The following is a 25,589-nucleotide window of genomic DNA, read 5'->3' as shown; positions in this document are numbered from 1 at the left end:
TTCGGCCTGGAAATTCAGAAGGTAGATGGTAATCTCCATGCCACCATTGTGCAAATGTCTAAAAGTGACAGTGCTCATTGGACCACAGAGGAGGGAGCCATTGCATACGTATAAGCTCTCTCTTTACCTGCATTCAGCTTACCGAAAGGGCTAACCTAACTAGAGATCCTTAATGGTGCTCCCCAAAGCACACAAACCACTGCTCAACTTGTAGTCACTTCCTCATAGAACTTAACAGCTCTGTATATAATTAGGGCTGATCTGGGGACTTTATCATGTGTGATATGCTTATTAATATACGGAGATGCTAATATCATTGGAATGCTTTTTCCGGCCACATAGTGACATGCTTGAACTCCAGTCCCCAACACTTATGATGCATGCTGACCAGTAACACATGCAATTCACCAACTCATCTAGCTATACTGATGGCCTGCAAAACTACACTTTACATCTGCATCTTGTATTGGACACGAACCGCTTAGCAACAAGTCTGGAACCCACTGCAAGTCGGGTAGTTGGAAATATTCCTGGTGTGCAGATAATGTTGCCACATGCTTAGAAAGAGAGGCTTCTAGCTGGCTTCCTCTTATTGTTGAAACTGGTATATCATGCTAATTATTGCATGTAGTAAGAAGTAGCATGTAGTAGTTATTTTTTCACCAGGTGCCACAAAGGATGAGTGGAAAAAAGATTTTTTTTGTTGTTGTTGTTGCTTAGACAATAACAACAACAACAACAAAACTTAATTTGCCAACATGCTATTTTGTTCCCTTCTCTTTAGGGCTTTCAAATATTTAAGTTAATGTTCAGAGGTAGATACCTCAGACTCATATCTCTGGGAACTCCCAGGAGTCATTAATGTGTTCACAACTTCTGTTAAAAAATTAGCTTGAAGAGAAAACACAACTCACATCTTAACATGGACGGTGAATGACCTAAACAGGGGTTTATTTAGACCAGTCACTTAAAGCTGACCATCCTTACTTAATATGAAATATTAGACATTTCTTGAGATTTTTTATTGGAATGGTTCACATTTAATGAGGCCAGCAACACAGCCTGGCAACAGCCAAAAAAAATCAATCAGTCAATCATTTCAAAATACACACAATATTACATAAATACACCAAATACATAGTTAATGTCCAACTTAACCTTTAAATGTGCCATTTAAGACATACTGCGACTTTTACCTTTCTTTATTTAATCAGTGCATCTTGTCCTCTGCAAAAGTAAATATGGCAAAGAATGTGAACATTATTATTTTTTTAAATACACTTGCACCAATCACTGGGAAAAATCACTACTTTTAGACATTCTTGTAATAACATGATAACCCAGTCAAACATCACAAAATACATAATCATTAGAAAATCCCAAAGGCCAATACCAAAGGCAGGAAGGAAACTAGAGTATTTTAGAGTTTGGAGCAAAACATGTATAAAACATGTATATTCATATAGGACAAAAATACTAACGCCTGAATTCAGACTCCCTTAATTCCAAGACCATTTATTGGTCTATAAGGTAATTCTACTTATTTTCATCTGTTTTAATCTAACACAATCGAATACTGATTATGTTTAACAAAAAGTGCTCTTTTAATACACGCACAGCTCATGTGTAGGGCTGACTCTCTCTTTTGTGCTTTTCGTGAAAGGCATCATGCTATTATATCTCACTGGCTTGAAATACAGTAAGTCAAAGTAAGCAGCCACAACAACAGAGCCTGCTTTAACAGTGGATTTCAGTTATGGTAAGGATGAGACAGGCACTGGAACAAAGCCATGATATAGCATAAGTGGAGGTGCGTTCACAACTTCTACAGATTGTGCCCGTGGTACAGACCCTTCAATTGACTGAATTGGCAGTTGGACATAGCTTCCTGTCTCTGGATCAAAGAAGGTTTTCGTCTTGACTTGCACTGGCATGTCCACTACAAAATACTGTCCAGAATCGAGATCCTGCAGAAGCTTCCTTTGGGTCATTGGGAAAGACTGTGGTACAATGTTGTTTGCTGGAGAGCCATAAGTATGCTCGATGCTCTTTCGTCGCATTGGTGCTGTCTGTGCAGTGGCCAGATTCTTTAATGTCTCAGTATTGGTTTTAGAGACAGAATCATCAGAGCTAAGTAACTTATGCTCATGTTTGCCACTTGAAAATCTGTCTAAACTATGAGCCCTGCGGTACAGCTTGTGTGGTAGGTATTTCTCACTGGTACGTCCCAATCTTTCACAGTCAACATTTATATTCTGGGTATCAAACTGATCTTTGTGTTGTGATTGTTTTGCTTTTTGCTTTTCAGCCACACAGCTCTTTGCATCACCATCCACATTGATTAGACTGCTCTGACATCCATGCTTTAGTTTCCTAGCAGTATCTTTCTCCTTCCTATGGCTGTTTGGTTTATCATGCTGTGTGGCATCTCTCTCACTTGTGTGACTCTTTGGAATAGATGTCTCATTGCAGTTTCCCCCAGTGCTTTGATTACTGCAACCTCTGTCAATACTATGTTCTTGTTGGTATGATCGGTCACTGAGAACCCTGTCACTACTTTGGTGCCTCCTCTCACGTTTCTGACAGGAACCCTTCTCACTGCTCCGGCCACGTTCTGATTTACTTTTAGCTTCAGCTTTCTGGATCCTCTTTGTGGTCAGCTTCATGGCACGACGCAGGGCTTTCTCTGTTTTTGGAGGCACAGCAGGTGGCTTGCCCTGAAGCTGATTTTCAATGCCACTACAGACTGATTCAGATCTTTCACTTGGTGCCTTCAGTCCCTCTATGCTTTCTGTAGGTGCAGTGCTGAATGCAAGCTCCTCCACAGTGTCTTCTGCACACGTTTCATAACTTTCTATTCCCTCTGAAACTGAGCTTTTAGCCAATTGCCACTCCTCTTCTTCTGGTACTGTGGAACTATCCATCAGCCCTTTTCTCTCCTGGTCTGTGGTGGATTGAGAATATGTAGGGGGTGCAACCTGTTTTGATGACTGGTTTGGCTGGGTGATTCGGACAGGTGTGGAAGGCAGAGTTGGAATTTGCACGTCCACAACGTCCTTGAAAAGGTCTGGATCTTCTTCACCCCTTTCAGACCCACTTAAGCTTTCCCTAGGAGACCATGGCTGTGTAACTCCAGCAACAGTTTTATGGAGTATGGGTCTTACTGTTTTGGTAACAGGGGATGCACTAAATGTGTTGTCTTTCACTTTAAATAAAGCAGGTTTTCCTAGTGTGGGAGAAGAGGCATTGGACTGGCATGTTGGTGTTAGATTACGAGCTGAGTCTATCAAACAGTGCACCCATCCACCTTTTTCCACATCCTTTGAAGAAGGAACTGCCACGTCTGAGTTATGTGGTTTATTTTCAGGGTTGCTATTGGAACTAAATGTGTCTAAATTCTCACAATTTTTTTCTTCACCTTTATTCAGACATGGTGATGGTGTTTTATGTGAAAAGGAGTCCTCGGATGGTTTGGAAACCAGATTGCCTTGTTCCAATTGTTTAACATCTACCAACGATGAAGGTTCAACTTGATCAAGAATATCATAAAGAGTTATCCTTTCCATTGGAACATCATCAGGGTTTAACAAATACGAGGTTGGTGTCTTCTCAGATTTATTATCAGGCTCATGAGAATTCCCAAAATGGTCAGTTAAATACTCTTCGACAGAGCTTTCACCGTGACATATGGGTTCGGTTTGGCTGCCTGTTTTTCTCAAAACATCAGAGGCACTTTCATTCTCTGTTTTAGACACATCTGTGTTGTCCTCTTCATTTCTTTTGACATCTTTGTTAACAGTTTGCATGCCCTGTTTATCAGAAATTTCTCCACGCAGATATTCTTCATTTTCCATTGCCAGCTTTGTCTCTTTTGAATCTTTATCAGGTAGTTTCTTGTTGTCTGAATCTGCCTCTCTTGCTTTGTGAATATGTTTTGTTAAAATTCCTTCAACTTCAGGAGAACCCATTATATCCTTTGCTGAAAATGCTTTTTGTTTTAGCAAGTCATTTCCAGGGTAGACCATGAGACTGTCTCCTTGACTCAAACATTCTTGGACATTTAAACTTAGCACTACTTGTTCTCTATTGAATGTTTCCATAAGTGATAATACATGGCCTTTTACTGGCCCTTTATCCTTTGGTAGATTAGATTTCTCGACTTCTGTGCAAAGAAATTCTTCAGGTTTAACTGTTCTCTCAACACTCCCTACGTCTTCCTTTCTTTGTCTTTCATTCATTGTACTGTCTTCACTTTGGGAATTTGCACTTTCTCTTCTAGGAGGAGCCTCGGGTTTTTTCTGAATAGATGACTCATCTTCACCAACTTTAATGAGCTTATTGTCAATATAGTCCTGGACTATTAAGGTTTCTTGACCGAGACTTATATTTTTAGACATGCACACTATTTCTTTAAGTTCAGTTACATTAGCCATTGACTTGATATTGCTTGTGTCACCTTGTTGACCGTGTCTGTCAGATCCGTCCCTATCTGTATATATCAATCTATTTGGACTGTGCTTTACAGCACCTTCCTGCTTATAAGGTTCAGCTAATTTTACCTCAGGCACGTGACATGCACCATGATTGGTGTCTATGTCTGACATGCTTTGAACATTTTGGCTAGTTGGTGTAAAATCAGAAATGGCCTTCTGACCTCGCCAGTCTGATGTTTCTTTCTGACTCGATGCTAGCATACTCTCTTGATTGTGGTCTCCATTTATGGGTAAATCCTGTCCGCTTTGTCTATCACTTTGCTGTTTTCTTTTTTCTCTTTCAGCAATACTTTTCTCCAAAGCCACTGTGGCTAGCTCATACTTATCCTTTACTATGTTCTTTTTCTTTGAGCCTGGGACTGTATTCAATGGCTGTTCCTTTAAAGTGAACAGTGCTATTTTTGCTGATGTGTTTCCTTTCATAGATAAAGCATCATTTTTGGCTAATCCTTGTTCAGTGCATATACCCAGACCATTCTTTGTGGGTATGCTATTATTATCATTTGTAACACTTTCTTTGGTAGATGGATCATCCATATTTTCCATCCACACTTTTCCTTTATGCACATCTATATTCAGTTCTCTCTTTCTCAGCTCATCTTTTCCTGCAGAAATTACATTCTCTTGCCAATATTCACATTCATTATCATCATTATCATCATTTACATTCACATATCTCTGGTTTTTAATGTAGTTGTTTAGTCTTGCAGAAAATACATGCTTAGGTTTTGTTTCTTTTCTGTGACATTCATTAGATTTGATAGGTCTTTCCTCTGCCTTAAATATTCTTCCTGTATTCAATCTGTCTTGATTCCTACTACCTGAAGGTGTCAGTGTATCTTGTTGTGCACTGTGCTTTTTTAAAACTGTAGGAGAATAGTTTTCCTTCAGAGCTACAGAATCTGTTTTCTCAGTCGGCACCTTGTCTGAGGTCTCAACATGGTTCAGGTGGGTATAATCATGCTTTGCATTGTTTAATTCTGGTTTAGTCAAATGATGTTTTCTTTGCAGTTCCTTACTATCCTTCTCTGGAAAATGTTCTGTGCAGAACTTCTGTTCTGCACTTTTATTCACCATGGAATGAGAACCAGGGACATCCATTGGCGTGTTTTTAGTATTCAGTTCTACTGAACTAGATTTCCGGTACAAATTTAAAGATGGATACGTAACTTTGTCCAAAATAGTCTTTTTTGATTTCAAAGACTTAATAGGTGAGCCTCTATTTCCAGCTTGCAGTAGACTAAGTCCCAAAAAGTCATCTGGCAATGTGCTATTTATATGACTGCTGGATCGAGTGCTTTGTATGTCTGCAGTCTCAGGACTCATTGGAAACGTGGTGGTTTTTTGAATAGTGGTTTTAGAATCTGTGATTTCTGGACTTTCCAGAACATTTTTGGTAACATCTTGTTCAATCAGAGGAGACAGTTTATTTTGGTCTGCTGGATCTAAACCTTTAAACTTTGGTGGGCTGTATGTTGCTTTGACGCGTTTTCTGTTGTCCTTGAGATTAAACAACAGACTTGATGCCTTGGATTTATAACCTTCTCGTTTGATGTCAGGTGATGGACGAATTTCTGTCTCATGGAGTGCTGGTATATCGAGGGCTGCGGGGGAGAGAACAGGCTGCAGTATCTCTGAGGTTCCTGTACCCTGTCTGGAGGGTATGATTGGAGTCAACAGCTGTGAAATACTGAACGGAGTTGAATTTAAGCAAGTTGTTTCTTCCACTGTTCTAACCTCCTTTTTACTTTGTATTGCACCCTCCTCTCCAGTGTTTGACCTTTCGCAGACAGGTGAGCTGAGAAGTGGCCGAACAACACCTTTTGCCCTGTTTCGACTTCTTCTCCAAGGAGCAGAAAGGTCCCCTTCAGACTGACACCTCTGAAATGATCCAGAGGACGTCTGCAGCACTTGTGGCTGAAGAGTCTCAATTTGAATGTCAGGCAGTTTCAGGAAATTTAGCTCAGAATGTTTTTCTGGTACTGGAGGTACAGTTTTCAAAATCTGTGCTGTGCATTGTGATAAATCAGGTTTAGATTTATGCTGAGGTTCCAGAGGTGAGGTGCTTTGGCTTGTCTCTCTTTTATTTGGCTCTGGTACACGTAATCTGTTTGAATTGTTCAGTTTTTTGTGAAGTGGGGAATCATACAATCCAGCTGGGCTATTGCATGGAAACATCTCCATGTTTTCCAGTCCAAATCTATTTAAGTCTCCCCAGGACTGGAATGGGCTGAATTCACTGTGAAGGAAAAAGTTTTTGGAATTCAGTTTTCTCAGCTTCGTGGATTTGCTATGCTGATTTTTAGATGATTTTCCTGACAAATTATATATATCCTGGATTGATTTAACAGTCCCTTTCTCAGAGGGCTTACGGTGACTCTTAAGGTGGTTTTGATAATCTGAAGAAAACTCCGATAGCTCTGTTTGGATGCTAAGCAGTGCTGATTTGTCCCATGAGTCCCCGTTTGTCATTTTTGTGTCATTATTAGCTGCAAATGCAGCAAAAAGTGATGACACCTTTGATCTGTTTTTATTCATTAGCCATGGCGTGCTGTACACACCATTGGGCCGGTGAGCTCCAAGTTTCTTAACATCCAAGGTAGAGTTCTCTCGAAGCTTTTTTGATCTCTCTTCAGCTACTGGCTTGTGACAGTCTACAGGAGATGGTAAAATCTCTGAGTCATTGTAGATTGCCTCATCACCGATGCACAGACTCTTAAAGGCTCTGTCTGTAAGGTTCATAACCTCTCTGTCTGTCTCATCCATAAAGCTGTCCAGGTTAGAAGGGTGCTGCATGCTTGCTTTATGGCTCACATGCTGTTTCTCCGGGCAGCTCATGGTGAATGCACGTACTTCAGTCTGATGTCCATAACATCCTATGTGACCATCACCAGTATTTCACCACTACCTCATGATTTTCCTGTAAAAACAGATACCAGATTATATGAAATTACTTCCCTTTATGCAAGCCGTTCTTTCAAACCGTTTAACCTTCTGGTGTGTTAAACCAGAAGGTTAAAGTGCACAAGTACATTTAAGAGAAATGCAGCAAGCCACACATAAACTATTTTTAGGAGAGCCTGGATGCCTATCTGCCTTTCCCAACACATAAGCCATGGGCAGCAGCATGACTACAAGCATGAAGATAAGCAATTCCCATCCATGGGCTTAACAAAAATAGCTCAGCATTCACATGATGCACAAGACCTGCCTGTTGTCAGTGTATTGTTTCAGGTTATTACTCTGGTTCACCCTTTTTTTTACCCCCTCAGCAATTTTTACTGATGGTACTGTAAGACATAAATCTTAGACACTAAAACAGACTGAAACACACACACACACACACACACACACACACACACACACACACACACACACACACACACACAGTAAATTTGTATGCCAGCATCATTTTGCATTAGTTTTTTTTTTGTTGTTGTTGTTATTTTATCTTAAAGAATAATAGATTCAGCACAGTACTAAATCACAACAGTACAATTCCAGGCACAGCACAAATATTCTAATAAAAGAGTGAGAATCCTTAAAGATACAACTGTAATTTTGAATATTAGACAACTTGACAGAAATCCAGTAATGACCAAGAATAAAACCATAGCAAACATTATGAAAGCAGCCAAGAAGATCTGGACGCTACAACTTTTTTCCAGTGGTCATAATTTCATATCAACTTGCTGTCTGGATGATTTCCCTGCATCTGTTATTTACATGTAACTAAAAACTATGCTACCACAACAAGCCCTCAGTAACCTCCAGGAAAAACCTTGAAACTCATTTTCTTTGAATTTAAAACATACAAATCAAACTTGAATTGAAAAAAAAAATAAAAAATCATGAATATAGAATATACACTCAATGGTTTCAAATATCAATAAATAAAACAGAATAAAAACAATACTTAAACTTTCCAGTATTACAATGGAAGTCAATAATGCCTAACCCGTCTGACAAAAAAAAAAAAAAGAAACAAAATTTTCTAGTATTGCGTATTTGTACAGAGAAAAGTACTACATTTGTTTACTACTTTTTATCACTTAATGATAAAACTGACTTATTTCTTACCTTTTGTCTGGGTTTCCATTTTCCAACAAATACATGAGTTAAGGTTTCCAGAGATGATCATTCAGACATCATCCATACAGAGCCACCTGTTTAACAAAATACAGCAGTTCTCTTCATAAGGATGTGTAGTGAAAGATAGTATAGAAATCCTCAGGCAAAGGAACGAAAGCAAGCATACAAAGCAGAGCCTACCAAAATAACTGCAGTAGTTGAGCGAAGCTGAACACAGTAGGAGCATGGGAAGTAGCTAGTGAGCACTCATTTGCTATTTTGGTATTGGGGCATAAGTACCATTGCTCTCCCCTTATTACCTCTCGGCCCCCTAAAGAGATGCTATTCAGGAAGATCCAGAGCTGCCTTATTTTTGCATGTGCTGTTGGGGTATAGGTGGCTGCACTGAGTCTGGGTGAGTGACTCATTTTTTCTCCTGCAAACAGCCAAGTCAAATATAGCCACTTGCATCAACTGAGCAAGTGTCACACAATTTAAGTGTGGAATAAGAGGCAAACCTGATTACCTTGAGAGGCTTGCGTTCGATATCACTCACACTAGTCATGCTTATTAGCAACACTTACTATCCAGAATCTCACTGGTTGTACTTGTCAGTTATTAGGAATTTTGCTATTTAAGTTTCTATGTCTCGCACTCGGTGACTTGTGGCGACGTCTTCTCACATTTCACTACTGACCCATGTCATGCTAGTTATGCTGTCGTGTTATTTATGCTGTCATGCTATTTATGCTGTTCTATTTCAAACACCCTGTATTTTGTACACTAATGGCCCGAACCTCTTTCCGTCATACCCGCCATAACTCGGCCAATCAGTCAGTCAGCTAGGCCCAGACAAGCAGAAGACGGCAAGAATGGTGGCTTTGCTGATCTGGCAAATTTAAACATGTAAATTGAAACAGTACCTTCAATATCTGGAAATCTAAATTAAATTAGGTCAATAAATATACAACAAATATGTAAAAATGTACATATTACAACTACTGATAACTACTTATATTAAGAAATATAGAATATATTATGTAAGCACCTTTGTGTTATTCCTGCCTTCGGTTTTATATCTCACACCAGGGAAAGTCCAAATATAATATTTTAAACACATCACTCCCTCTTGGGCTGTGTCAGCAGCTAGAATTTCGAATAAATCTGGAGCTCTTTCACTATTTGCAAGTGCCCGTGTCAAAGGCAGATCAGATGGAGTAAGGCAGATGGCCTTCTACCCTCAGCAACTGAGACAACCAAATGGCTCTTGTGTCAAGTCTTATTCCAAGCAAGAAGGCAGGGCTATAATAGGACAACTGGAGCACTGCTGCATTCCCTCCTTAGAGTTTTACGTGGCAAAGACAAGCCCAGTGTGTTTGAAATGATGGACGTCCACAAGTGGGCCAAGAGCAGAGCAGCCGGAGAGAAAAAGAACATAATTTGCAGCCACATGGGATCAGAAAGCAGCAGACAAACATCTATGGCATGTACACTGACAATACATTAACAAAAGAAAGTACACGTTTCTGCTGTATAGTGATTAGTAAGGTATATATACTCAAAAAGGAAAGAAAAAACATAAAACCATGATGATACACTAATTCACTTCCAAGGTTAAAATGCATGAAACATAAGCATGTAAATAGTAAGAAAAGATATATATATATATATATATATATATATATATATATATATATATATATATATATATATATATATATATATATATATATATATATATATATATATATTAAATAAAAGACTTTTCTATGAAAAGTCACCCTTATAGAAGTGCATATTTAATTAGATATATGTGCGAATAAAAGTAATAAATAAATCACCGAACACTCAACACAGTTTGGCCAAAGATTAATTTTACATTTGTAAGCATTCTTTTATTAAATGTTGTCAAAATTTATTTAAAAAATTGTGTTAAAATACAGCTTTAGAAATATGTGAAAAATATCAAATTAATTAAAAGTTCAGTTCTAACATCAATTAATATAATTTACATTCACATTTATTCATTTAGCAGATGCTTTTATCCAAAGCGAATTACAAATGAGGAAATACAAGCAAAAAAAAATCTATATTTTTTTTTTATAAACAGCTTTATAAAATAACAGATTACGTCCTTATTATGAAAAAATAAAATATATTAATCTAACCAGAACTGTATTATTATCCTATTCACCTGTAACAAAGTTATACATTCAAATTTCAGCAGTCTGAAAGTTACTCACTGTACCTGAGTCTGATGGTGGCCCGGAGTCACATTCATCTGTTTGCTGTGAAAGAAAATGTTTCTGGCTTCAAGATGGCTAGCTGTACTATGTACTTTTATAAATTTTCATACAGTAGATAGCAGAGTCCCAGAGTTTCAGAAACCACATAAACAATCACATAAGGCTATTTAAACTGAGCCAGCATGACCCATGTGTTCATGAGATTATTGTCGTAGTATGAAGCAAGATGTGTGATCATTTAGGAATGAAGATTTCACAACGCTAAACTAGAGATTAGAAGCAGCTCTCACATGTTAAAGAAGTAAACATTGAATGGAGCCATCGTGTGTGGTGAAGGGATAAAGGGCAATGGGAAATTGTGTATTAAAAAGAGTATTTAATGCATATAAAAATGTATGCTTGTGTATTTCTTTTTTGTGAGTGTTGGTAATAAGGATGATCTGTGCCATATGTGTACTTTAAACTTGTACTTTATACTACTTTAAGTAACAAAACATGTTTCTGGACTGGCAGCACATACTGTAAAGGTAGTTGCAACTCCACAAGTACACTTCATAATATCATTTTAAATGACACATGAGCATTGTTTAAAAAATAGAAAGAAAGAGAGATAGACTGATGACAGTACATTCACAATACTGCTGCATTTGCTTCACAACCTTCAAAACACTAAAACTTTCATCCGGTCCTCTTCTGCTCTCCGAACCTGCCTGATCCATCCTGATACCCTTCTTCTGGTTGGAATTCTCATCACTGGGAAATCACTCGCTGCTGCTGAGGATGGCTCCACATGGTGCAGCCTAAAGATCATTGAGATTGCTGAGGATAGTACTACTTAAAAACCACGAAGATGGCTTTGCACCACAATTCATTTGAACAATTATGCTATGATGTCTTAGGACTACAGTTGCCACAAATAGTTTCTCCATCAACTTATCTCCATCAGTGAACAGTCGACAAGTTCAACAACACAGACTTCATGTGGAACCTGTAATGAATTTCCTGATTACACAGTTGAACTATTTGACCATGTACTACACAGTTGTAGAAGAAATTTATTTATATTTGCATCTCTTGTTACACAGATGACGATGGGTTTCCATTTGAGTCTAGTTCCTCTAAGGTTTCTTCCTCATATTGTCTCTGGGAGTTTTTCCTCACCATCTCGCATTCAGGATTTATATCCTGAATTTATCTATTTCTGTAAAGCTGCGTTGTGACAATGTCATTGTTAAAAACACTGTACAAATTAAATTTAACTGAACTAACACTTGCTTTTAACAATCAAAACTTGCAGCTTGATGGTTGTAATCTGTGATAACAGTCCATAAATATCCTGATTATGTGTTAATGCTTTCTCACTTTGTTTTCCTTTATCATCCCTCCCTTCAGCAGCTGCTCTATTTTAGGTCTTGCACAGGTGACATGACTGGCGCTGGGCTTTGTATTACTTCCAAAATATGTCAAGCAGCTAGGTTACAGAGTTTTAGCCCTGTACAAGCATTAGCCTTTACTAAAAAATAAGGAACATTTAGTGGTTCAGTTATTCAAATTTGCTGCAGAGTCTAGATCAGTTGGCCGTGAAGAGGGAAATGCTATTTATTCAGTGAGTAAGGTTCAGGCAATTTGATGCCCTAATTTCTAGTTGTTTTTAATCAGTAGTATTTAATGTACATTTCCAATTGTAAAACCCTTAAAGTTGTCTAAACCGAATAGATCCCAGCACAGATGCCAGAGGAATTAAATCCAAAATAAAATCAGTGAGCGAATGACATATTCCAGCCCAGGACTTATTACTATGAGTACAAACTTTCTTTGCTGCTTTCATATTTATTAATCTCTTTCCTTACTGAACCTTTGCTTTCCTGGTGCACTTAATTTTTTTTTTTTTTTTTTTTTTTTTTTTTTTACAGTCAATCATTTCTGCCACATTTTGGTGCAGGTAATTCTTGGGATAACGAAGAAATCTTCAGAGGAACCAGACTCAAAAGGGAACCCATCCTCATTTGGGTGACACCAGATGATTATAAATAATTTTCCTCTGTAACTGTATACTATATAGTCGAAAAGTGCAATTGTGTAACCAGGAACTTGTGAGCTTATGTGCAGTTTATGAAGAATAAGGTAACGCAGGCTTGAGGGTATACTGTCTTCACTCCATCATCAAGTAACATGAAAGGTGGAACATATAGACCATTATAGTTAAGTCATTTGGTAGGCATTTTGTAATAAATGCAAAATTGATATGACAGCCAATTTGCTGCTTATCTAACTGAGGTCACATCTTATCAAATCTTTATTTGTTTATCCTCTACTGGAATATCCGGACATCATGGTCATGCAGTCTAACCTAGACGTACTAAAGGCATGAGCTAGTTTCCTTTCAAAGGGAACTCAATGTTGTGTGAGCTTCACACTGTGGAAAGAGCCTTCGCGCATGACCAGCATCTTAAGTCTGAGTGAAATCATGCCTATTTATAGTCCTGCCGTGGTCATGACTATAAAATGGCACCTGTAAACCACGTCATCATGCCATGTCACTCTTTCCTTTGGATCCAACACCTTCGCTTCCGGGTTTTTAAAAAAAAGCTTTACATCAACCCTATGACTCTGAGGAGCCAGAGGGGGGAGCCAGTGTATAATTTTTATGGGAGTGGAGCATATATTATATATATATATATATATATATATATATATATATATATATATATATATATATAGAGAGAGAGAGAGAGAGAGAGAGAGAGAGAGAGATACATAGATAGATAGATTTATTTTAAAAAGGGCACAGTAGCTGTGTCCGAAATCGTGTATTATGATAGTACATACTGCATTCAGTGCTTTACCTACTGCACAGCCATTGAAACAGTACATACTAATCAGTATGCAGATGTGTAGTATGAATACAATCCCATACATCCTACATCTGCTATGTTAGCATTGTCATGTGACCTTTGATGTCATCATACAGTAAACACAAAAGTCTTAAAGGGACCACTAGATTAAAGCAACCGCACTAACGGTAAAATGCACATCAGGAAAGTTAACTGAATTAGCAATTTAATGTGGGCAGTGTTAACAGGCTGAGGTAAGTTAGTTGCTGTTAGCTTGGCCAGCTAAGACATGATGGAGATCACAAAAAAGGTTTCAAACACAGTGACACCGTGTAATACCACTTTGGCATTGTTTGGCGAAGCCTATGTGGCTGCAGGTCTTGCTTGTGGATCTCAGCATACAATGGTATTGTGGCAGGCCTACCAGGCAGACCTGCCGACCTGTGTGGGAGGCACTGAAGATGAATGTGGCAGCCTGCCTCCCCCTGCTGAAAGCCTGAAAGGCCTGATTTAAAATGATAATCAGTGTCGAAAAGGCAGAAAGACACGGAGAGAGGTACCAGGGGACAAGAGGTTTTTAGGGCAGTTAGCCCACAGTATTACTGTAGGGCTGCCCTAGCCAATGTCATCCCTAGTTTTCAGTTTCTCTGGTCAGTGAGCTGTCATAGTGCAACAAAAAGCTGATGCTTTCCCTCCACCAAAATGTGGAAAGTTAATGTCACTAAAGACTAGCGTGAAAACTACTGCAAAATGTGTCTCCGTGTGTTCTATCCTCCATAGAAAAAGGTATCAGGTCCAGTTCATAGCTTGATGCCCCCGCCCTTTCAGAGGCATGTTCACCACAGTAGTCAGCAAAATGTAGAGCCCGACGTTAGCCTTGGAAATAGATCTCTCTTGGACAAAGGGACCATAGAACATGTACCTCTTCTCTTAGGGAAGGAGGTTTTACAGCCGTTATTTCCTGGTTCACAGAAAAGATGAGGTATGCGGCTAATTTTAGATCTGCGTCATCTTAATCGTACTCTTCTGACATACAGGTTCGGTATGTTGATGCTCTAAAGTATCATTCCACAGATTCAGTTTGAGGATTGGTTTGTGACAATCGATCTAAAAAAGACTTCTATTCTATTGCCCAGTCAAAGAAAGTTATATAGGTTCACGTTTGGAGGCAACGTATATCAATATTGTTTTTTCCTTTCAGTCTAGCTTTTTCCCCTCGCACCGTCACAAAGTGCATGGATGCCACGCTGGCTTCTTTGCAACTGCAGGGCCTCTGTGCGCTAAACTACCTGGACGACTGTATAATTCTAGCACGGTCCAGGAAGTTGGCAATTTAACCACGTTGTTCTCACCCACGTAAGGAACTTGGAGCTCAGGTTGAATCTCAGGGAAAGTTGCTTCTCCAATTGAGAGCGACTTTTCTATGGGTTATATGGGATTCAAATACGATGAGGGTTTGTCTATCCCCAGCATGCATAGGGCAGTCCTATAGACATTGAGCAAGATAAGATTAGATCTGGGTATCCCCTCATGTCTCTATGGAGGCTGTTGGGGCTTATCACAGCAACAGCCAATGTCATACCATTGGGCCCATTGCACATGAGACCTTTCAGTGGTGGATGGAAGCTTAATCAGTGTCTAATTGCCTACATGCTCTGAAAATTTGGAGGTTTCCCCAGTTTATAGCCTCAGGTCACACTCTTGGAACATCTCTTATCGCAAGATGGTAATGTCAGACGCCTCCCTCATAGCCTCTGGAGCAGCCCTCAACTAATGTGGTATATAAATTGCCTAGAAATGTGGGCCATACTACTTTTCCTCAGTTGAGAGATCACCATATTTTAGACAATACAGCGGTGGTCTCATATATCAACCACCATGGACGATTATGTTTGCTCCCGCTGTACAGGCAGGCTCAACTAATTCTTCTCTGGTGGAGGGAAAGTTTTGTCAGTGAGTGAAATCTACATTCTGGGTGACCGAATTGTGGGGGTAGACAGCCTGTCGAGGAAGGGGCTGAGGCCCGGGGATTGGAGGCTCCATCCACAAGTAGGTAAATCTATATGGTGGAGGTTCGGCTGAGCGGAAATGGATGTGTTTGTCTCTGAGGAGACAACACACTGCATGCTGTGGTTTGCCCTGCCCTTGATTAATCACCCTCAGCCAGATCTATGGAAACTGAGTCTGGCCCCTGAGGGGTACTAGCTCATAGATTCCAGTCTCTCAACTGAGTTTGTAATGGTCTGTAGTTATATAATGTTTTTTTTTAACCTTAGCAGTTCTACAACGCACATTACACTGATTCTCATTCACCCACTCACACACACACACCAATGGTAGCAGAGCTGCCATGCAAGGCGCTAACTTGCCATCCGGAGCAACTTGGGGTTCAGTGTCTTGCCCAAGGACACTTTGGCATGTGGAGTCACATGGGCTGGGAATCGAACTGCCAACCCTACGATTAGTGGACAACCAACTGAGCCAGCACCTACCACCACCTATTAGCTGACAACCACCTGAGCCACAGCCGCCCACAAGGTTGTAGAGGTTGTTAAACGCTAGGGCACCATCCACAAGAAAATTGTATGCATTCAACTAGCAACTTTTTTAGCGTGGTGTGAGGAACAACACTGAGACCCAGTAGCTGCAAAATAACTACAGTACTAGAGTTCTTACAGGAACGTTTCTCAGCAGAGTTGGCTCCTTCAACAATTAGGGTCTATGTGCCCACCATTTTGGCCAGCCATGCCCCTATTAATGGAGCCTCTGTGACAGGCTCAGTTGACTCAGAATGACGGAGTGAGTATACTCGTTCCCACAGCGTGAAGCTCATGCAACTTTGCGTTCTCTTTGAAAAGGATCGTCTGGGTTAAGCATGTAACCCTGTTACCTGAGAAGGGAACAAGACATTGTGTAGCTTTGTCATACTGGGGCATGCCTGTGAATTGCGTCTTTGGTTCAGATAATAGAGGCTGATGACGTGGTTTAGAGGCTCCATTTTAGAGTCACACTATGCACAAAATGCCACATCACCTAACCTTGGTAGGCCTATAAATAGGCATGATTTCACACAGACTTCAGATACTTCAGTCACGAGCGAGGGCGCTTCCCACAGAGTGAAGCTCACACAACTTCCTGTTTCCTTATCAGGGAACAGTGTTACATTTGTAACCCAAATGTTTTTCTGTGTAAGGACAGTATTTTCCCCCAATTTTCAACTGACCAGTTTTAATGAGTCTGCACCCAATGGAGTCAGCATCTGTGGCATGGTTGTTGGTACCAGATGGGCTGGTTTGAGTATTCAAGAAACTGCTGATCTCCTGGGATTTTCATGCACAATAATCTCTAGAGTTTACACAGAATGGTGCGAAAAACAAAAACAAGAGGACTGGACTGACAGGAGTGGAGCCTGATGTGGTCTTCAACTGTTGTAGCCCATCTGCCTCAAGGTTTGATGTGTTGTGTGTTATGACATGTTTTTTCTGACCACATACTGTAGGCTGTAAAGAGTGGTTATTTTACTATATCGCCCCTGTCAGCTCGAAACAGTCTGTGCATTGTCCTGTGACCTCTTTCATCAACAAGGTGTTTCCGCCCACAGAACCATTTTTCGCACCAGTCTGTGTAAACTCTACAGACTGTTGCATGTGATAATTCCACTCAGGAGATCAGCAGTTTCTGAAATACTTAAAACAACAACAAGCATGCCACTGTCAAAGTCATTGGAAATAGAATTTCTGTTATTTGTGAACATTATCTGAAGGTCTTGACCTGTATCTGCATGATTTTATGTATAGTGCTTCTGTCACATGATTGGCTGTTTGGATAATTGGGTGAATGAATGGGTGTACAGGTATTCCTGTTAATATGGCTGGTGGGTGTATATTTTTACTGTCAATCTTTCTTAAATGGAAGTAGACTGTCCTAGTAATATTATCTATATGATCTTCAAAGGAGACAAAATAGACACACCAAATTTTTTCACCACTACACAAGATTCTATCTTTTCTTTCTAAAATCCTTGCATACACTGTCTATAATCAACTGTCTATCTCTCACAGAACAACCTCCAAGATCCTCCAATTTTCAAAGTGGCACATTCCACAGACTGTCCTTTTACAGTAGCTATCACTGAGAATCTACAGTGTCCTCACTATTATTGGCACTCTTGGTAAATATGAGCAAAGTAGGCTGTGAAAAAATCTTTATTGTTTAACCTTTTGTTTAAAAATTCACAAAAATTCTCTGCTCTCATGGATATCAAACAATTGCCAACAAAACACAGGTTTATCAAAAAAATCTTTCTTAAATATAGGTGTGCAACAATTATTGGCAGCCCTATGAATTCTTATGATAAAAATATATTTGAAGTATATTCCCTTTATTGATATTAATATTTTAATTTTTTTTAGTACAACTGGGTGACTAGGAATAGAAAATTGTTCAACCATAACTTCCTGTATTTCCAATATTAGTGGAGTGCATTGTACATGCTGCAAGATCTTCCAAACTGCCATAGTCCTCATCCTCCTCAACCTTTCAGCAGCATTTGACACAATCAACTACAAGACTCTCTTGTCTATCCTCATGAGTCTTGGAATTCGTGGCACAGCATGGCAATGGTTTGATTCCTTTCTTAAAGGTCAGTCATATCAGGTAACATGAAGGGGATCCACATCTGCTCTACACAGACTCTCCACTGGTGTCCCACACGGCTCAGTACTTGGTCTTCTTCTGTTCTACCTCTATCCTCGAGCTCTTGATGAGGTCATATCCTCATATGGGTTTTCATACCACTGCTACTGTATGCGGATGCACTCAACTCATCCTCTCCTTCCCTTCCTCAGACACTCATGTTTCTGCTCAGATCTCAGCATGTCTGGCAATGCATCAGGTGAAACTTAACCCCAGCAAAACCGAACATCCAGGTGATTCATCCCATGTCAGGATCTTGTGATCTCCATAAACAACTCTCCTTTCCTTCAGTCACTCACCTTGGGGTAACCATGGACAATCAACTGTCCTTTTCCTCTCGCGTTGCTAATCTGATGCGCTCATGTTGATTTCTCTTATACACCATCAGAAGGATTCAGCAGAAGGTGCTTGTTCAGTCCCTTGTCATTTCAAGACTGGACAACTGCAAGGTGCTCCAGGCAGGCTTGCCTCTGAGTGCCATTTGACCTCTACAACTGATTCATAATGCAGCTGCATGACTTGTTTCCAACATTCCTAAGTTCTCCCACACCACCTCATTGCGACGCTCCCTCCACTAGCTTCCTGTATCTGCCTCCTTGCCTACAAAGCCAAAAATGGACCAGCACCCAGTTATCTCAAAGCACTTATCACACCCTGTACTGCACCATGCTCCCTTTGATCCTCCAGCACTGCTCAACTGGTCCCACCATCTCTCAGGTTACAAGGGAGGCATGCATCAAAACTCTTCTCTGTTCTGACACCTAGGTGGTGGAATGAACTTCCCATAGATTTCCAAACAGCTGAGTCACTGGCAGTCTTCTGGCAGTCTAAAGACCTATGTCGTCCGGAAGTACTTATATTAGCACTTGATTTTTTTTTTTTTTTTTTTTTTTTTTTATCGGTGTGCTTTTCTTACTATTTTACTATTCTGTCCAAGAGAGTTTTTTGACTGATGGTATTCTCAGTTCAAGACCTAGTGAACTAGTATGAAGAAGTATTTATTGATAGTGACTTCAAAGCAATTCTGTAAGTCACTCTGAATAAGTAATCCATCCATCCATCTTCTATACCACTTTATCCTTTTCATTGTCACGGGGAACCTGGAGCCTATCCCAGGGAGCATCGGGCACAACGCGGGGTACACCCTGGACAGAGTGCCAATCCATCGCAGGGCACAATCACATACACACTCACACACCCATTCATACACTACAGACACTTTAGACATGCCAGTCAACCTACCATGCATGTCTTTGGACTGGGGGAGGAAAACGGAGTACCTGGAGGAAACCCCCACAGCACAGGGAGAACATGCAAACTCCACACAACGTGGGAATCGAACCCCCGAAACTGGAGGTGTGAGGCGAACGTGCGAACCAATAAGCCACCATGCACCCTGGATAAGTAATAAATGCTGTAAATGTAAATGCGCAAATGTAAGTGATGCAACTGAAAATTAATTGAAAAATACAATGATATATCTAGCATGTAGCAGCCTTTGGCCAATATAAAATCATTTCTCCTTTGTTTGAAGTTCTATCTGTGTTGTTTAGCTGTTACAAAATGTTGTGTGTAGTAGAACTTGCCAATTACATCTTTAAACAGATAGCAGTCAGTCAGATACATGAATCACCTGTTTTCTTGTCAAAAGTTGCATGAGATGTACAGTGCTGTGAAAAAACAGAAGTGATTTCTTCTGTTTTTGTGTATATCTCATACTAGACATGTTTTTGATCTCCAAACAAAAAACAACATAAAACAAAGGCAACCTGAGTAAACACACAATACAGTTTTGATTATTTTTTTAATGTATTGAAGCAAAAAAAAAATTCCAATCCAGGGTGCATTCCCACCCTATACCCAGCGTTCATTGGAAAGGCTCCGTGACCCTCACCAGGATAAAGTAGCTACTGAAGATGAATGAACACAGATCAAAGTTGGGGTACTAATAATCTGAGGGTTTTGGTGGAATATGTGAAAAAATACTGAAAGGTACACTCTAACAGTGTTTCCTGAGTTTTTGATCCCCGCTTGAAAATAGCACATACGATTGTACGATAAATTATTGTGCACGATAAACACGATAAATGATTGTGTATCGGTTATTCGTGCTTATGCAATTCTCCAGCTCTTTTTGCCCAGGATGTTATTAAAAGGTCACTGACCCAAACCTGATACCACTTGGATGTCACTCTTGAAGAGTGTGAAGACTGTGTAAGAAGCTATTGCAAACATCACATATTGAAGGCCAAGTGATGGCAGAGAGTTGTATCAAGTGTCCCTCTTAAACAGGCTTGTATTTCAAAACAAAGATGACAATTGTTCTTATATGCATGCAGGGGGTTCAGATTCTTGTTTTGCAAATTAGGTTAGGTTCTCAGAAAGGAAATGTATCCACAGTATAAACATACTCTTATTGCATAAATTGACCTGAGCTGATACACACACACACACACACACACACTTGCAGAGTATGCTGAACATACCCATGTACTTACAAAATCTTTGTACTGCATCTTATTCTTCACCACAAATCTTGTCAAAAGCATTTTGCAAGAATGCAGTAGCTACACACTGAAACACTCTAGGCAGTGATGTGCAGTCACATATTCATCAACTCATATTTGCTTTCTGTGTTGAGCTAATTGGGTCAAACGCTAAAGCTGCAGCATCAGAGAGTTTATATCTCTTCCTTTAATCTGAAAGCCACTATAGTGTATGAACAGGAAATGGCTTCATTTCTTAAGAACACACGCTTGAGAAAAGTTTTGATTGAACCCCTTCAAATATGCATGACCTTCAAAGAAATTACTTTGTCATTACATTTCTTTTCATTGTTGGTAAGTAATTCTGATCTTCTTGTCTTGTTTGTTGCATGATGAGCAACTGAGCATTGTTAGGCAGTTTATTGTAGACATTAAGCTTAAATTTAGACATTATGCTATATAATATGGCTTTAAAAAATAGGCTAATTTTTTGTATGAATATATGTATTGTGTATACAATTATAGCAGATTTAACAAGCACATAATCCAGTGCAAATGATTCATGTGGACTCCATCTGAGGTGTATTGGGGTGCAAATTTTGAGGTGCATCTGGCTTTGCACCCTAACAGACACATTTGTTATGTTGTAACACATTTGTTATGTTGTAATAGTTGTAATGACTAAGAAACACGAACTGTCAGCTTTTATTTGAGTGTATTTCCAAATATCCATTGGAAGAATATCTTAGGAATGAGCCCTTTATGTACATTGTACTCTCAAACATCGCCTCTAGAGGTGAAAATTCATGTTGTGAAATTTGTCCTGTATAAAAGTGTTGTTGTAGCATAGGAACCAAAAGAACAACAGGATCTTATGTGTGTAACTTAAGGTGTGTGCTGTAATAATATAATAGCTATATGTTTTTTGGTAATTATATGTCGTTACCAGCTGATTCAAATGACCATTTAAACATGATGCCACCATATCATACAGTATATCAGAATAAAGCCATTATATTTCAAGAGATCTGATGTACACACTTGGATCGTATTTGAATAATCAGGTTTTTCAGCACATGTATGCATTTAATCTGAGATCTTTTTCATGCAATTATAACTGGTTAAAACAGAGGAAACAGTCTGGCAATGACTCCATAAGAACAGCTGCTGAAAATGTGACTTTTGGTGGATTTATTGCCAAATACTGTATGGACATAATGGACATATGACACAAAGCAAGCCATTATGAGGCTTAATATTCAAGCAGAAACTTAGCTAAAACCTTATCTGTGTCAAAATCATCTGGAAACCTGTTAAGAAATCATACCACTGCTTTGGCCAGGCAAATGGCCAGGTATACCATGAATACAACCATGTATTCCACTTGTACCTTGTCTGCTCAGATTAAACCAACTGCCTTAAGGATAAGATTGACATATGCTACTGAAGCAAGTATTTAGGCCCCTAATCCCTTAAACTCCCCGGACCTCACTCTATAAACCCCTATAAACTCCTCACTCTTGTAACTTCCATAATTGCTGAATAGTTAACAACATAATAATATGTTTTAAACTGAACGACTAAATAATCAATCCAGGTGTTAAGCAGTTAACTGAACACGTCCATCATCCAATTTCACTTAGGAAAGACAAGACTAAAATAAGCTGAGAATAAAAACAGCTGCACAATAGGTGGTGAATTATACACTTTGGGGGTCAGATACTCTCTGACAAGCAAATCTGAAATCAAGTATTACTACAGCTTTATTGTTCAGGGCAATGGTGGTTTAGTGATTAAGCTTCACAGGATTCCAGGACTGCTAGAAAACTTGAATTTGATTCGGATTTACTTGTAATTGGTTATGGATACAAGTGTCTGGCATACAGTGTACTTTATATTAACATATGCTTATGTTCATCCAGGGTGTCCAGATTCCACATTTTCCTCCTGCCTCTCAGAAACAAGCCAGACACACAAAACAAGATTGGCTACAACAAATTGTCAATAAGTGTGGATGAGTGTGTGAATGTGTGTGTGTGTACTGGTGTCACTGGGTTAAATAAACCAGACAGAAGTAGCAGAACATATCATTGATCTTATCTCAGTTTTCAGTTCCACTCTACGTAAAATAAAACTTCCTGTTTTTGTCAGTCAAGTGTCCGTGAGGTAACTGAAACAGTGTATACGCAAGTGTGCTGCTAGGCCTCAACGAAACACACCCCCACACACCCACACACCCACACATAAATCCCAATTACTGCACCAAATGCAACTTATGATTCATGATGTTCATTTTTTTTTACACTTTATAAAACTCTGAGCATGACATTTGCAGGTTGCCTTAAATGACAATAATGTGATAATTTTTAGACACACTCTTCATACATGTAAGAGGGGATGACCCATCCACTGTACAGGAACCAGGTAAGTGAGTATCGTTCTCTGATATTCATGCCACTGATATACAAAAACATCATTCTCATCCAATCGGTTACATCTTGTATAATTACAGAAGGCTATAACACATCCATGTGTGTCCTTTTTTTGTTCACAAAGTCACTTTTCTCTCTCAATTTTTCCTGAGCCTCAGAACTGAAATACGCATTAATAGGAATAGGGATCGGTGTATTTCTCTCCATCTGCTTCCTTGCAATAAAGATATACATGATCAAAAGACACATGCTGGACAATGAACAGTCAGGTAAGTCCATTACACACCATAAAGGACATAATTTCCCTCTAACATACCATTATTCTCCAAACTAATATTAGAATTCCTTGTTGTTGTTTTTTTTTTTTTTTTTTTTTTTTTTTAGAGGATTCAATTAGAGGATTTACACGGTAAACAATTATTCACTTATTCTATTGTTTGTCTACATTTTTATAACAGTTATTACCCTGATACTTTCATAACTATATTTTTCATTCCTTTTAGAAGTATTGATGCTGAAAACAGGACCTGATCAACGAAGCAAAACCTGTTCACAAAAGGGATACGCTATAGGGCTGATCACAGAGTTTTATGTTATTTTTTAACGTTTGTAATGTCTGTAAAGCATGTGATGTTATTGTGTTATTCCTATTAAGGAAATTAGGTCGTTTTGGTGCACGGTGGGTTAGTGGTTAGTACGTTTGCCTCACACCTGCAGGGCTGGGGGTTCGAACCCCGCCTCCACACTGTGTGTGCAGAGTTTGCATGTTTTCCCCATGCTTCGGGGGTTTCCACCAACATGTGTTGTAGGCCGATTAGCATCTCTATTTTGTTTGTTGTGTGTGTGTGCTTGTGCAATGGGTTGGTACCCCATCCAAGGTGCCCCCCCACTTTGTGCCCCGAGTCCCCTGGAACAGGCTCCAGGCTCTGCACGACCCTGTGTAGGATAAACAGTGCAGAAAATAGATGGATGGAATTGGAATTGAGCAATTAGAAAACTACTAATTACCCACACAGACGCACGGTGGCTTAGTGGTTAGCACGTTCGCCTCACACTGCCAGGGTTGGGGTTCGATTCCCGTGGCTCTGTGTGTGCGGAATTTGCATGTTCTCACCGTGCTGTGGGGGTTTCCTTCCCCAGTCCAAAGACATGCATGGTAGGCTGATTGGCTGAGTGTCTGTAGTATATAAATGGGTGTGTGAATGTGATTGTACCCTGTCCAGGGTGTACCCTGCCTTGTGCCGGATGCTCCCTGGGATAGGCTCCAGGTTCCCTGTGACCCTGAAAAGGAGTAAGCAGTTGAAGATGAATGGATAATTAACACAGTTAATACCTGGTTGCATATTAATTATTATCTTTCTTTTTTTTACTGTAAAATCAAATTATTTTGTTTTATTTTGTTTAATGTGTGATATCAGATCCTTGTGAATTCTGACTTGAAAAAAAATCCTTGTGAATTCTGACTTGATTATTCTTTCTTTCAGGCCATTTTTCTTTCACATCACCTAGAGGTCACGCTTGAAATATTAGTTTTATGTAAGCCTTTACGGCATTTTTACAGACACACACACATATACACACACACACACACACACACGCGCACTCAGTAACCCTCAGTGACTTAGGGTCACTAGCACTGTAGCACTATAGTTTAGTTAAAGGCTACGTTGTTTTTGGTTTTGGAAACCAGTCCAGAAACAGAGTTGAAGCTCAGTTCAGCTTCAGTCCACAGAGAGGGGGGGGGGGGGGGGGGGGGGGGGGTGTCTAGTTACAGCATCAAATTCAGCTTTAATTAAGCTTTAAGCACAAGGAAAAATCCTTTAATCAATTCCATACAGTAACATAAGATAAAATAAGTTTTTTGTTGTTGTTTTGTTGTAATTGTTTTTTTTTCCTTTTTTTTTTTTTTGTTTTAGTTATTTCACATATAAGACACAAAAAGCATTTTAATTGCAGGTGACATTTAGTTCCAATAATATATGCTATATATGTCCAAACCCTTGGAATAATGTTATGAGACTTGGAAAGCAAGCTCTGAAAAAAAAGAGAGAGAAAAAAAGAAACTTTCCTCATAAGCATTATTCTTAAACAAACAAACAAACAAACAAACAAACAAAACAGGACAGCTCATTAGTCCACTCACCATTTATCATTTAAAAAAAAACCATGGAGAGTTTTATTTTATTATTTACTCTTTTTGGTTTTTGACAGTACACGACATTATGGATTTAGTGTAATATCATACATTATCCAGAAGAGGGAAGCCTACACTCTAAAATGCAGCATACTGTATCAGTTTACACACATCGCCTGTGTGTAAGTGCAAGACTTG

At 39.3% G+C, this 25,589-nt stretch overlaps 2 protein-coding genes across 5 annotated transcripts; one reads left to right on the top strand and one right to left on the bottom strand.

Moving 5' to 3' along the window:
- Window positions 1-925: 925 nt before the first annotated feature.
- LOC108273413 (cardiac-enriched FHL2-interacting protein) lies at window positions 926-10,994 on the bottom strand. Of its 3 annotated transcripts, none has more exons than XM_017482606.3 (3): window positions 10,813-10,994; window positions 8,574-8,659; window positions 926-7,413 (listed from the first exon to the last, which is right to left on the bottom strand). In XM_017482606.3, the coding sequence occupies exon 3, from the start codon at window positions 7,329-7,331 to the stop codon at window positions 1,755-1,757; it is 5,577 nt and encodes a 1,858-aa protein (XP_017338095.2). In that variant the 5' UTR covers window positions 7,332-7,413; window positions 8,574-8,659; window positions 10,813-10,994; the 3' UTR covers window positions 926-1,754. The 3 variants fall into 3 exon arrangements, with proteins under 3 accessions (XP_017338095.2, XP_017338096.2, XP_017338093.2); XM_017482607.3 differs by lacking the exon at window positions 10,813-10,994 and adding an exon at window positions 9,613-9,955; XM_017482604.3 differs by lacking the exon at window positions 10,813-10,994 and adding an exon at window positions 8,766-8,978.
- Window positions 10,995-18,255: 7,261 nt separating this feature from the next.
- On the top strand, window positions 18,256-24,720 carry tmem273 (transmembrane protein 273). 2 transcript variants are annotated; one of them, XM_017483796.3, is made up of 5 exons: window positions 18,256-21,179; window positions 23,196-23,249; window positions 23,410-23,526; window positions 23,642-23,666; window positions 23,761-24,720. In XM_017483796.3, the coding sequence occupies exons 1-5, from the start codon at window positions 21,128-21,130 to the stop codon at window positions 23,786-23,788; spliced, it is 276 nt and encodes a 91-aa protein (XP_017339285.1). In that variant the 5' UTR covers window positions 18,256-21,127; the 3' UTR covers window positions 23,789-24,720. The 2 variants fall into 2 exon arrangements, with proteins under 2 accessions (XP_017339285.1, XP_017339287.1); XM_017483798.3 differs by having other exon boundaries at window positions 18,258-21,179; window positions 23,416-23,526.
- Window positions 24,721-25,589: the final 869 nt, after the last annotated feature.

This window comes from Ictalurus punctatus, chromosome 13 (genome assembly GCF_001660625.3).
Source record: "Ictalurus punctatus breed USDA103 chromosome 13, Coco_2.0, whole genome shotgun sequence".
Classification (NCBI taxonomy): domain Eukaryota; kingdom Metazoa; phylum Chordata; class Actinopteri; order Siluriformes; family Ictaluridae; genus Ictalurus; species Ictalurus punctatus.
The sequence above is the reverse complement of the archived record's forward strand: the minus strand, read 5'-3'. Positions and strand labels throughout refer to the sequence as shown.